The 12,441-nt window shown below is 38.7% G+C and overlaps 1 protein-coding gene across 1 annotated transcript in view; it reads left to right on the top strand.

Moving 5' to 3' along the window:
- Window positions 1–11,829, top strand: part of sspo (SCO-spondin) — a 96,183-nt gene extending 84,354 nt beyond the window's left edge. Inside the window, exons 114-117 of the mRNA XM_041814572.1 lie at window positions 731–791; window positions 3,173–3,303; window positions 8,446–8,596; window positions 11,389–11,829. Coding sequence (XP_041670506.1) covers window positions 731–791; window positions 3,173–3,303; window positions 8,446–8,596; window positions 11,389–11,411 — 366 coding nt within the window. The 3' untranslated portion in view covers window positions 11,412–11,829. The remainder of the gene's footprint in view (window positions 1–730; window positions 792–3,172; window positions 3,304–8,445; window positions 8,597–11,388) is intronic.
- The last annotated feature ends 612 nt before the right edge of the window (window positions 11,830–12,441 follow it).

The following is a 12,441-nucleotide window of genomic DNA, read 5'->3' as shown; positions in this document are numbered from 1 at the left end:
TTCAGATGTGAGATGTTTCACTGTCGTTGAGACCATTCCTTATCTGATTTTATTTTGAAAGTTTTGCATATATTTCTGTCCTGACAGTGTTGTCTCCTGAGAGCATTAGTCTTCAGCCAAACTGTCTTGAGAATTTAAGCTCTCATTTTATTTCCACATTAATGCAAAACATGGAAAACAGCAGGACCCTTGATGGCAGAAAGTGTCCTGTTTGGGAAAATGTTGTCTATTTAGAAAACAGCCTCTTGGATTGGTATGAAATGATGACACTAATGCTTTGAACACTGACAATTTTCTCTCAGCACATGCCTTTTGTTGGATTTGATAATTCAGCAGAAGCTCCTAACCAGCAGAAAAGTTTGCAGATATGCATCCAAATGGATGTTTAAAATGTGGCAGACATTGCCTACAGTCTGTCCTCTTATTTGTGCTGACAAACAAAAATCTTTTTTCTGCCTTCTTAAATTTTCTCTCCTCTTTGAAAAAGTTCACTGCTTGGTCTTATTTAATGTGTTCTTGTTGTTTTACCAGGTTGAATGAAGTGTTTCCCTCCCAGTGTTTTTTTATATCTCAAATAACTGTCTAGTGAAATGACAGTCTGTCTCCATGATGTTGGAGGTTGTTTAATTTTCAAATACATAACTTATTATGTTGTGCACCTGTTTTCATTAAGTCTGACAAATAGATTCTAAACAGGCAACTTATGCTATCCCCGTTATCTCTCTTTCAGGGGGAGGTCAAAGTGGAGGAGCCTGGCAGCTGCTGTCCAATCTGTAGAAAGCAGTTTCCAGGTTAGTACAACATCACGCAGAACCAATCAGAATCGTCTATCTTTGTCTGATGGACCCTTGGTTCTCAACTGGTGGGCTGGGACTAAAAGTCTATGATACGCTTTAATTTTGAAAGATGTATCTCCGTCTCTTTGTTCCGTCACATCTGTGTTTCCATCTCAAGTCCAAACTGGCCCATTTTCATTAACACATTCATTTATGATTGAAAATTGAAAAAACTTGGGTCACAGTTTATAGATAAGGAGGTGCTGGTGGATCCTGACAGTAGATCAGTTGGGGACTGCTTTGATGGACGGTATATGCCTCAGAGGACAGTCATGAATTTTTACATAATCCTGGTGAAGTGGGAGGTTAGCATGTGGTGCTCCTGACTGCAACATAAATGCGGAAGTTCATGGTCAATCACATCACAAAGTAGCCCCCTTTCATCTGTTTAGTCTCGGTTCCACAGTAGAATACAAAAAATTTGTTCAATATAAGCCTGATTCATCCATTTGGCCAAAATATCCATATGCAGGTAAAAAGTTAATAATTAAAAATTATGTTACCAAGAAAGCATGTTGAATGATTCCTTTACTATAAACTCAAAGTAATTTACTACAGCCTACTTCCTGTGGTGCTGGGGTTGTTTATGTACATAACTCAGCACATGGCGAAGCTAGGCAGTAATATTCATGTGATTAATGTGGATGACATCCACTAAAGACTGTGGGAGACTTTAGAGCTGCTGAAAACTTTGCAGGAAAATTGAGTGTATGGAAGGATTTTGAATTAGTCGTCGCTTTAGGGAAGAAGGAAGTCGAAACAACCACTGATAGCTGAGTGACTTAAACACTGATGCAGCTGTCAGGACGACAGTGAGTTGTAGTGGACTTTGTTTGGGTCCCAAAGTGGACATACAGTAAATTTATACATTTGTTTTCTGTAATGATTAATACATTTCAGGATTTGTCTCAAGATTTCTTCTGATTTATCTTGTTGTCTTTGGACAACAAGGCTGGTTTTCCCAGGCTTACAAGAACGGATCTTGAGAAATTTCAAATTTTGCTGTCTCATAAAAATTGAGTAAAATAAACTGCATGCAGGCTCCTTTGTAGTGCTTTATAACATGTTTGTTTTATCCTGTCTCTTTGTCCAGTTATTTTTTGGGTGCAGACTGCAACATTTTTCATTGAATAAATTTGAGTGGTTGGGAATTTTTTTTAAATTGGGGTGCTGGGACTCACAGATAAGCCTAGCAGTTTAAGGCGCTAACCTTTTACGCGGGTTCGAATCCGGCCTGTGGCCCTTTGCTGCATGTCTCTCCCCAATCCCTCTCCCATTTCCAACTCTATCCACTGGCCTCCAGTGAGCACGAAAAAGCATAAAAGCACGAAAAGCCCAAAAAAATCAATCTAAAAAAAAAAAAAAAAAAAAATTGGGTTGCTATTTCCTTTAAGAAGGTGATGGGGGGTCCCGATACCCAACCAGTTGAGAACCACTGATCTAAAGTGAATCTCTGGTAGTTGTTCTAAATGGCTGAATTTCTTGAGGACTGTCAGTCATTGTGGCCAGAGACAAAGAAGTCTAGATGATGCTGGGTTAACAGTATTCAAAAATGGATGCCTCCCAATCCCACTCCTGTCTGAATAGCCAAGAGAAAATCCTAAGAAATTCAGAGAGTGAGTGGGATGGCTCTCTGTCCTGTGACTGGCATATAACTGCTTCGTTGTGTTTTCTGCTTGCCAGTATGTTCTCCTCTCTTTTGCTGACACTGTGAATACGTCCAGGTACTTGTAGCACTGATACAGAGGTAAAATTGTCATGATAGTGTTGGACTCTGTTTCTCATCCGCCATTGTTGGATGTCCTTTTCATGTCGTGGCTCACCTCCTGAGGCCCTTTTTTATTTTTAGAAATATTCAGGAATGCATCTATTGAAATAGCTAAAGCTGCAGAAAAATAAACTACTACTGAGTGAAAAACATGGAACTCTCCAAAAAACATATAAAACCCTACAGGTCCTTTTGTTCTATTTTATGACTTCCAAACCACTTCATCCTTCACTTTGAATGTTCTATAGTTCATCATATAGGACGCTAAAAGCCAAGTGCTGCAGTGCCCAATTAGTGAGAGATTACATTACTTAACCTACATTTGGGCTTTAATCTGTCTCCCAGTGGAAGAAATGTCACATGCTGCAAGGGAGCATGGCAATGTCACTGTGCTCTCTGGAAGCAGCTCTCTGGCTCTTCCTCTGCTTTTGTCTTTCTTTTTTATGCAAATATAAAGAAGAGATGAAGTTCTCATTTTTTTACTGCTAGTTTTCTCATAGTCTTGTTTTCTCTACTCTCTAAATCTCCCCTCCTTGTTTTCCTCCCTCCTCTTCCTCCTCTCTGTCAGGTGAGCCTGTCCCTGAATGCCGTCGCTACGTGCAGGTCAGGAACATCACCAAGGGAGACTGTCGACTTGACAACGTGGAGGTCAGCTTCTGCAGGGGACGCTGTCTGTCTAGGACGGATGTCATCCTGGAGGTAAGGGGAGGATATCTGCACACACATGGTGATGGACATGGTGATATGCACGTATTGACATCAAAATGAAACTACTGGTTTTATTTTATCTCTACAGTATATTATGCTCTGTTGTGCATTTAAGCTTCTACAGTGAAGAGTTTGTGCAGTATTCATCTTGTGGTTTCCAATTGCTGAAAAGAAATGTAACAAATAAGCCCAAAAAAAATTCATGATGCACCACCTAGCTTTTATTTTGCTGTCAAATTTAGGAATGAATGTGATTAACGGTTAAAGACAGATTCCTTGCTAGTGTACACCAGAATTACTTGTCGGTTAAAAGAACCTTCATGACTATTAGCCTTAAAGCATTAAACCTGGTGTGATGAAGGTACATAACTAGTGCTTTAATTCTCTTAATGCATTAATAGCGTGCTTTATTGTCCCTTTTGCACATTTTGTTAAACCACTGCGACATCTCCCTGCAGCCACAGTAATGTAAAAAGAGCATGCACCACTGCTCCTTAATGTCTCATTTCGTTTTAAAAAACTCTGACGGCTCAGTGGACAAGTCATCAGCAATCTGCACCTTGTGTAATTAAACATTTCCTATTTTACCATGCCCTTATTTCCTTTTTAAGCCATAACAAGTTCCACTCTCCATTTATGTCATTATTGTACACATAGCAATTATTAAACATAACTACTAACTGAGTTTTACATCTGCATGGTGCATCAATTACTGCACGGATTTAGGAACACTTCCAGAAATCATTGTCTGTCAACACAGTTCACCGTTAAAGCTGTGTCATGGCAAGAGGAAGCCATATGTGAACTTCACCCTCTCATCTGGGCCAAAGCTCATTTAAAAATGGACTGAGGCAACATGTAAAACTGTTCTGTGGTCAGATGAATCAAAATTGGCTGAATTGGTCTGCCTGCAGTCCAGACCTTTCACTAATAGAAAACATTTTGGGCATCATAAAAAGAAAAAGTCAAGCAAAGGACTGTTGAGCAGCTAAAATACTACACCAGTCAAGAATGGGATAACATTCCTTTCCAACAACTCCAGCAACTTGTCTTCTTACTTGCCAGATGTTTACAGTCTGATGTTAAAAGAAGAGGGTGTGCTACACAATGGTAAACATGGCCCAGTCCCTACTGTTTGAGATGTGTTGCTGCCATCAAATTCAAAACAAGCTAATGTTTTTCAGGAAATGGTAAAATTTCTCAGTGTCAACATCTGATATGTTGTGTATGTTCTATTGTGAATAAGATATGGGTTTATGAGATTAAACGGTGCCCCAACTTTTTTGGAATTGGGGTTGTAATTCTAAATCAGCAGACATAGCTGACCCTGACCCTGACCCTGGAGCATCGGCGTGTAGAACATGATGATGTCAAACGTGTGTCCCAGTGTAGCCTGTTCACCTGCTGCAGTCTCACTTTTACACAGTTAGATAAAGACCGTCAACACACCTGTAGGTAACAGCTAACCGTCTCTGACTTGTGTCAACTGTGGTTACAGTTTTAAGCCGTTCCCGTAGATGACATGACAGGTAAACAAAAATACATAATTCAGGAGTTGAGTCATCAGCCATCTAAATATAGATGCTCTGAATATGAGTCTAGTGCAGGGGTCACATTTGAGAGCTATTCTCTTCTATTGTCTGCCTTCACATGTTGTCATGTTTTCATCCCCACAAGACAGTTTGCTCATTACTTCATCACCATGGTGACTTTGTTCCTCTTTGGCATCTGTGCATCTCCACTGTAAAACCAGAGCCAGTCAGATTAGTAAAAATAAACATCAGCTCAGCCAAATGTGTCATTACCTCCTGTTACTGTGGAAACTAGGGATGGTAACCAGTGACTAGGCTGGAAGCAGCAGGAATAAATTCACATTAATCACATACTTTCTTTCTTTCACACCACCTGCTGAAGTTTTTAATGCATGCAGACACAAACTTGGAATCCTCAAAGTGTTTAAAGGGCTTTAAAACTGCCATTGAGGAGTTGAAGTTGCTTTAAGTGTGTCATCATGAACCTTCTTCCTCCTCCCCCTCTTATCCACAACTTTCTGCAACCATCCATTGTACTTTTCCACAGTCTCCTTCTCGGCACTTTGCCTGGACTAATTGGACACATGAAAAAAAAAAAAACTCTTGGAGAAGATTCCTTCTATCATGCAAATCGCCAAGGCTGTGTCTTTGTATTTCAAGAGTCAGGAAAAAGTCAAGCTATTAACTGATTCCCAAATTAGTCGCCAAATGCTGCTTTAACTTTCAAGGTTTCCTTTTTTTTAGTCATCACCTTAGAGCAGTGATCATCAACTGGAGGCCCGGGGGCCATTTCAGGCCCCTCAAAGCTTCCCATCCAACCCCCAGAGGATTATTACATTCAGAAAAGCTGAGAGGGCTAAAATATGGCATTCAGTTGTTAAACTTTTTATCTTGAAGTTAAAATTAAACCTTCAACCCGGTGGCTCATCAGACAAGAAGTGCACTAGTATTTCTTCAATCTGTTATATTAAGAGTTTTGGAGTTTTTGCATCCATTTTCCACATAAGGTTCTTTGAGAGTCAGATTTCTGACTTTTTTTTTGTCAAATTCTGACTCTTTCTTAGATTTCTGTCTTTAATTTCAAAATTCTGTCAGCTGAAACACCAGATATTTGTCCATATGTTAAAACTGATCAACTTTATTTTTAACTGTGCAAAGCAGAGGGATAGGCTAGATTTTATGTCTGTTATCAGACAGCTCCATCTTGCAATACCATTGTGCCCAGTCTGAAAAATTACTATCTGACCAGGCTTACTGAAGAGAATGAGGTGGTAGTTCAGGATTCAAGTCAGAATTCTGACTTTAAAGGTGCTCGATGGGGTTGAGATCAGGGCTCTCCACTGGCCAGTCAGTTTCTTCCAAACCAAACTCATCAGACCATGTCTTTATAGTCCTTCTACATGCACTGGAGCACAGACATGTTGGAATAGAAAAAGGGTCTTCCCAAACTGTTGCCACACAGTTGGAAGCATAGCATTGTCCAAAAGGTCTTGGTATGCAGAAGCATTAAGATTGGCCTTCACTGGAGATAAGGGGTCTAGCCCAAACCCTGAAAAACCGCCCCATACCATTATCCCTCCACCAAACTTCACATTTGGCAAAGTGCAGTCAGGCAGGTAATGATCTCCCAGCATTCTCCAAACCCAGACTCACACATCTGACTGAAAAACAGACAAATGCGATTTGTCACTCCACAGGGCACGCTTCCACCGCTCCATGGTCCAGTGTTAGTGTTTAAGTGTTTACATTAATGCCAGTGGAAGTTCAGAACTCGTCAGTGATGGAATCAGCAGAGTCTTGGTGACTTTTGTGCTCTATGAGCGTTAGCAGTCATTGACCATTCTCTGTTTTTATGTGGTCTTCCACTTCATGTCTGAGTTGCTGTTCTTCCTAAATGCTTCCACTTTCTGATAATATCACAGTTAACTGTGGATCCAGTGTGGATGTAATTTCACAAACCGTCTTATTGCAAAAGTGGCTCCATCACAGTGCTACCCTTGAAGTCATCAAGCTCTTCAGAATGACCCATTTAGAATCACAAATGTTTGTAAAGGGAGACTGCATGGCACAGAAATATACACCCGTTCTAAATCTGATGACTGCAACACATTCCAAAAAAGCTGGGACTGGAAAGTATGGGGACAGTTTGCGTGTTTGACCACAATCAAATTTGTATGCAGGCTTATCTCCTGTCTTGCTGTTTTTTAAAATTGCCCTGCACCAACATGATGCCTTCTCCTAAACCGCCTCCTGCAACAGTTATGAAATATTTAAGAAGAGAGTTTGAAGTTTACCTATTTCTTGACATGAGAGTCTTCTTCAACTTTTTAAGCATCAATACTGAAACAAGTCGAAAGACCACTTTTGACCACAAAAATCTTCAAATGCTGCTTATATGCAGCTATTATTCTCTGTATTAAATTATGATGGATTTCTAAAGATGCATTGATCTAATTTCTTTGTCTAGAAAATCTTCAGATTAGTCTGAATTAGGGGTGTCACGATATCAAATTTTCACTTCACGATTATTGTGGGCAAAAAATGTCACGATAACGATATCATGATATCAATAAAAATGTAAATAATAATGGGACAACAAATCAAATTTATCTTTAACTTTATTTATGTTGTGCTCTCTCTTTTGGCAGATGAATTACACTCAAAATACCTGTCTAAGGAGGTACTGAGATAATATGAAAACAGTAACTGTACAACTGCATATAAAAAGTGCAATTACACTCAATAGCTAGTTAAAAGGTAACCAGATGAACTGATAAACAGAAAATCCACAAGGTGCAACATCCCTGGCATATTTTTCTTTTTCTGTTTCCATTCTGTTTCCAAACTGTGTTCAAGTGGCACTGGATCATTTACACGATATTATCATATGCACATTTTTAACATGATACTGAAATTTTATTTTTTAATACCACGATTATTGTCAATACCGGTGTACTGCGACAGCCCTAGTCTGAAGCATATTTTACTGCAAATTGTTAGCACAAAGATAAGTATTTTATTTTGGAGTTGTATTTCTAATGAATAAATGCAACTCTCTGGTCAAGTATAAATGGGTCATGAGCTGCTAAATGCTGGACTATTTTTTGCAGCTGTTCATTAAGTTTACACATCTGCCGTTTGGTTATGAGCAGTGTTCTGTGGGTGGGATGATCAGGGGTCTTTTCATCCACAGATATATGATTTTAGCAAAACTTTACATTGTCTTATTTTATGGTATTTTAATTTTGCAACATAGGAGATCGGTTTATATCAGTGTTAATTTTTTAGGGATTTCTTTTTGTTCATTGCTGTACATTGCAGCTCATGCCATAATTTAATATTATGTGAAGAGGTTCTTATTTCTGACACTCTTCTACTCCTTTATATAATTTGTTTTCCTCCTCTTTGCCTCTCCTCTATTTTCTCTTCTCTCTTCTATTTTCTGCCTTTCTCTCACAACCTCCCCTCCTCAAATTTCACCACCTACCCAACATATTCCATCCTCCTAATTGGCTCGCTCCACCTTATCCCTCTGGCTCTTCTTTCACCTCTTCTTCTCCTTTTCCTCCATCTCTTCATTTTATCCTCCTCCTCTCTCCAGGAGCCCTACCTCCAGTCAGTGTGTGAGTGTTGTAGTTACCGTTTGGACCCTGACAACCCGGTCCGTTTCCTCAGCCTGCGGTGTGAGAGTGGAGAGAGTGAGCCGGTCGTCCTGCCTGTCATACACAGCTGCGAGTGCACCAGCTGCCAAGGTGGGGAATAATGAGTGTGGCCTTGAGGATTTGCATGTGCATCCTTCATGTCATTGTGAGAGCCCAAATTTTAAATAAATGTAAAAATGTCTGCAGAGGACACATGTTTACATACTGTAGACTCCCACAGACATGACATCCGTGCTCTAGGCATGTCCCAGACAGGAAAACTCACAGAATAAGTTTCAAAATATGCCACTGAAAGATATATGTGACAGCCCATTTACAGGATATCTGCATGAAAACTGAATATGAAATAGGAGAAAACAACATATTATAGAAAACTAAACACCCTTCTTTAAATGATGCCAAACTAATTTATCCTTGCATCATATTAAAAGAAAACATGACCTGTCTGTGCCCATTTATTGCCTTAAATTGAGTCAGAGATGTTATTTCTTTGTATAAACTGATACGTTTATTTAACACCATGATGAGCGCTCTAATGCTGATGTGCAGATCATATCACCGATCTTATCGCAGGCTATCGTGGCGCTGTGACTAATGTTCTCACTCCTGTTATTGCTAAGCTGTGAAACCCGCCAAAATCTCATTAGATCACATGCAGCCAGGACCAGCTCAAATAAACACTACACATAATCCATGGACTGCATGTCCCGGATACCTGGGAGCTACAAAGTTTTACTGGCTTGTGCACCAATGCAGGTGTGCCTTACAGTTAATGAAAATGATAATGTGTTGGTATCACAAGAATGGAGCATGCAGGAGTCTTGTCTCGTCCTGAAAGAGTTCTGCAATAACCAGCTCAGGAAACACTATCCTGTTCATTACATTTGACTTACTGAGGATATCAATCATTTAAAATAAAGCATTGATTTAAATAAGTCTCTAATGACTGAAAAACTCTTACATGGGCTAAATTTGTATTCATTATTTGATAGCACTTAATTTAAGTGGGCCCTAATTACCTATTAATTACCACCAAATTACTAGATATTTGCCACAGTATTACAAGGCTTAGGGTAAAATACCACCAAATTACCAGATATTCACCACAGTATTATAAGGGTTAGGGTAAAATACCATCAAGTCACCAGATATTTATCACAATATTACAAGGGTTAGGCTTAGACTTTGAGGGTTAGGGTAAAATACCACCGAATTATAAGATATTTGCCAAAGTATTACAAGGGTTAGTCTTGGGTAGAGGTTAGGGTAAAATATCACAGAACTGCCAGAAAATTACCATAATATAATGAGGGTTAGAGTTAGGGTTGGAGGGTTAGGAAATCTTGTCTGCCATCGACCTCCCCAAGATGCCTGATGACACCATAAATGTATAGGGTTAGGAGGTTAGGGTGAAATACGAACTAATTGCCACAATATTTCCAGGAATTACTTGAAAATTATTACATTAATACTCAGTAAATTCTTACTTACAACTACCATATTTTCAAGTTATTATTTCATAAAAAACCATCTTATTACCACCTTTTTCTTGATAAATTACTCAATAATTACACTTACTATTGTTAAAATTACTAGGTAATTAAGGCCCACTAAAATAAAATGTAACCCATAATTAAACATTTTGCAGCTAAGACCAACCACTGCTTTTTCTGCTTTTATTTAATTCTGGTAAAGTGTTAGATTTTTTTAAAATCTCTGTAAAAAATAATTATAATTCTTTTTTATTGTGTCATTAATAATCTTTCCTATCTGACTGCTGATAAGTGCAAAAGTAGACATTTTATACTAACAAATCAGCTCTCAAATGTTCCATAAAAGTGCTCTGGAGTGTTCTTAGATTTTGTTCTTAAACAAGAACTAATCAAAGATAGGAGAGATTTAGTGAATGTTGGTTTCTTCATAAAAATTTCAAACACCAGGCTGTGCCTTTTTCAAGCTTCAAGCTTTATACACATTAGGGCCACACCTCAGTGATGTCATGGCAGGTGTTCAAACAGGACTGTGGTCATTCTGGTCATGTCACAGTGAAGCTTGTTATGTATCTGCTGATGCAGAAACACTCAAACACAGAGCAGGTGTAGCCTGAAGCTGTACGTCCATGTAAGACTGTGGATTAGCTCAGCGGTTCAACTGTAAATCGAACTGAAGTTACTGTTTTTTAATTACCTGTTAGTGTGTCTTCCTCTCCTAATACAGAGTCTTAGTCACTTTCCATTAACGCTGCACACGCTAACATGGTCACTGACATACATGCGTTTACAGAGGCTAACACATGTGCGCAGTCTAATCTGTTGAAACATACGTTTGCCTTTTCCCACCATGAATAATTCAATCAAGAATCCCACCTCTGAAGCAATTATGTGCTAATCCATTCATCAACATGGCTGATTGCGTTAGTTAATTGGATGGAGCCACACAGGACACACAGAACATCCCCCCTGCTCATATTCACCTTCAGCATTACACTCAGGCGGACATCATGTCTGACGGATTCGATCAATACAACAATCAATCTTTGATAGTGTGATCGCTCACATAAACACACAAACTCATATTAATGAATGCTGCAAGTTCTCTCAGGATGCTCACCACTTACTGTTTTATTACTGACACAAGATTTGATTGGATGAGCTTACAAACACAAATGCATAATGCACTTCCTTGTTTTATTAATAAGCATGCTGGTTCAATAGTTCAACACAGGAGCTCATTTATACAAAAATATCTCCTATTCTAGCGTTAAAATGCTTAACCAGACTATCCATCTTTGTCTACTGCACTAAAAGCATTTTTTTTTCTCTTCATTCATGTTAACCATGAAGTTACAACTCAGTCAGTCTCTCTGTTTCTCTCCCTCACAGGAGGTGACCTGTCCAGACGCTGAGCGAGTGTGTTGAGTGGGTCTGTGAACTGACTGCGTGTGTGAATGTGTGTGAGAGCAGGATGAGCAAGAACGCGGAGCCGAGCGAGAGCTCACCAGTGAAGCCAGCCGGGTGACGGATGGAGAGTTTTTGGGTGGACAGACCAACGAATGGACAGATGAGAGGAAAACTAAAGTCTTGTAAATGTTCATGTTGTGCTTTAGTCTTGAGTCATGAAATGACTGGACGCTAGTGCTTTTAAGTTCCTGCTCTGAACAGTTGTTTATTCTTCAGCCTGTACAGTCTTTTTCTTTTGTATATTTATAGTAAAGGACCTATGACACAATCTCTGAGTATTATCTATTTACATCAAAAATGTTTACTTTGTGTGTTTAAAGGTAATGTGTATGTATCAACTGTCTTTTTAAAAAGTAAATTAGGCTTTTTGTACATGATATTTTAAATAAAAAAATCCAGAGAACACAGTTTGCTTTTCAGTCATTTTATTTCTAACTTAGCTCTGAAAATTATTTCTAAGTTCCTCCCATTACAGATACAGTGAGTCAAATTTCTGCACTAAAATATCTGTATTTATTCAGAAAGTGTTCACTTTAATCTATTTTAAGTCTGTTTCAATACTTTTGCTCACCTAAAAATTTGGTGTTCCATTACAAATAAAGCTATTTCCTAAGTTGCTATTCGATCCAGATGTAAATATCTGGATATAAAAGCTGAAATGTTGATCTATTGTCTCATATCCATCTTTTGATGTCAAACCCAAATGTTTTCAGTCAACCGCAAAATAAAGGAATTGGGCCCACTGTTCCAATACTTTTTGAGGGGACTGTGCTTTCCTAAGGATGAAAGCACTGGCATTTTCTTTGATTCATTTTTCTGTGGAGTAATTAAAGTTGCAAATGTCTTAAAGTTTTTCCCTGAAAATGTTGAACTTTTTATCTGAACTTAAATCTCAGATGATTCACTGCTTAACTTTGAAGTCATTATAAAATATGTAGTTTTTAATAGATGTGTCAAAATGGAGACACTTGCTTG

This window comes from Cheilinus undulatus, linkage group 19, assembly GCF_018320785.1.
Source record: "Cheilinus undulatus linkage group 19, ASM1832078v1, whole genome shotgun sequence".
Classification (NCBI taxonomy): domain Eukaryota; kingdom Metazoa; phylum Chordata; class Actinopteri; order Labriformes; family Labridae; genus Cheilinus; species Cheilinus undulatus.
This window is presented reverse-complemented; position numbering and strand designations above follow the sequence as displayed.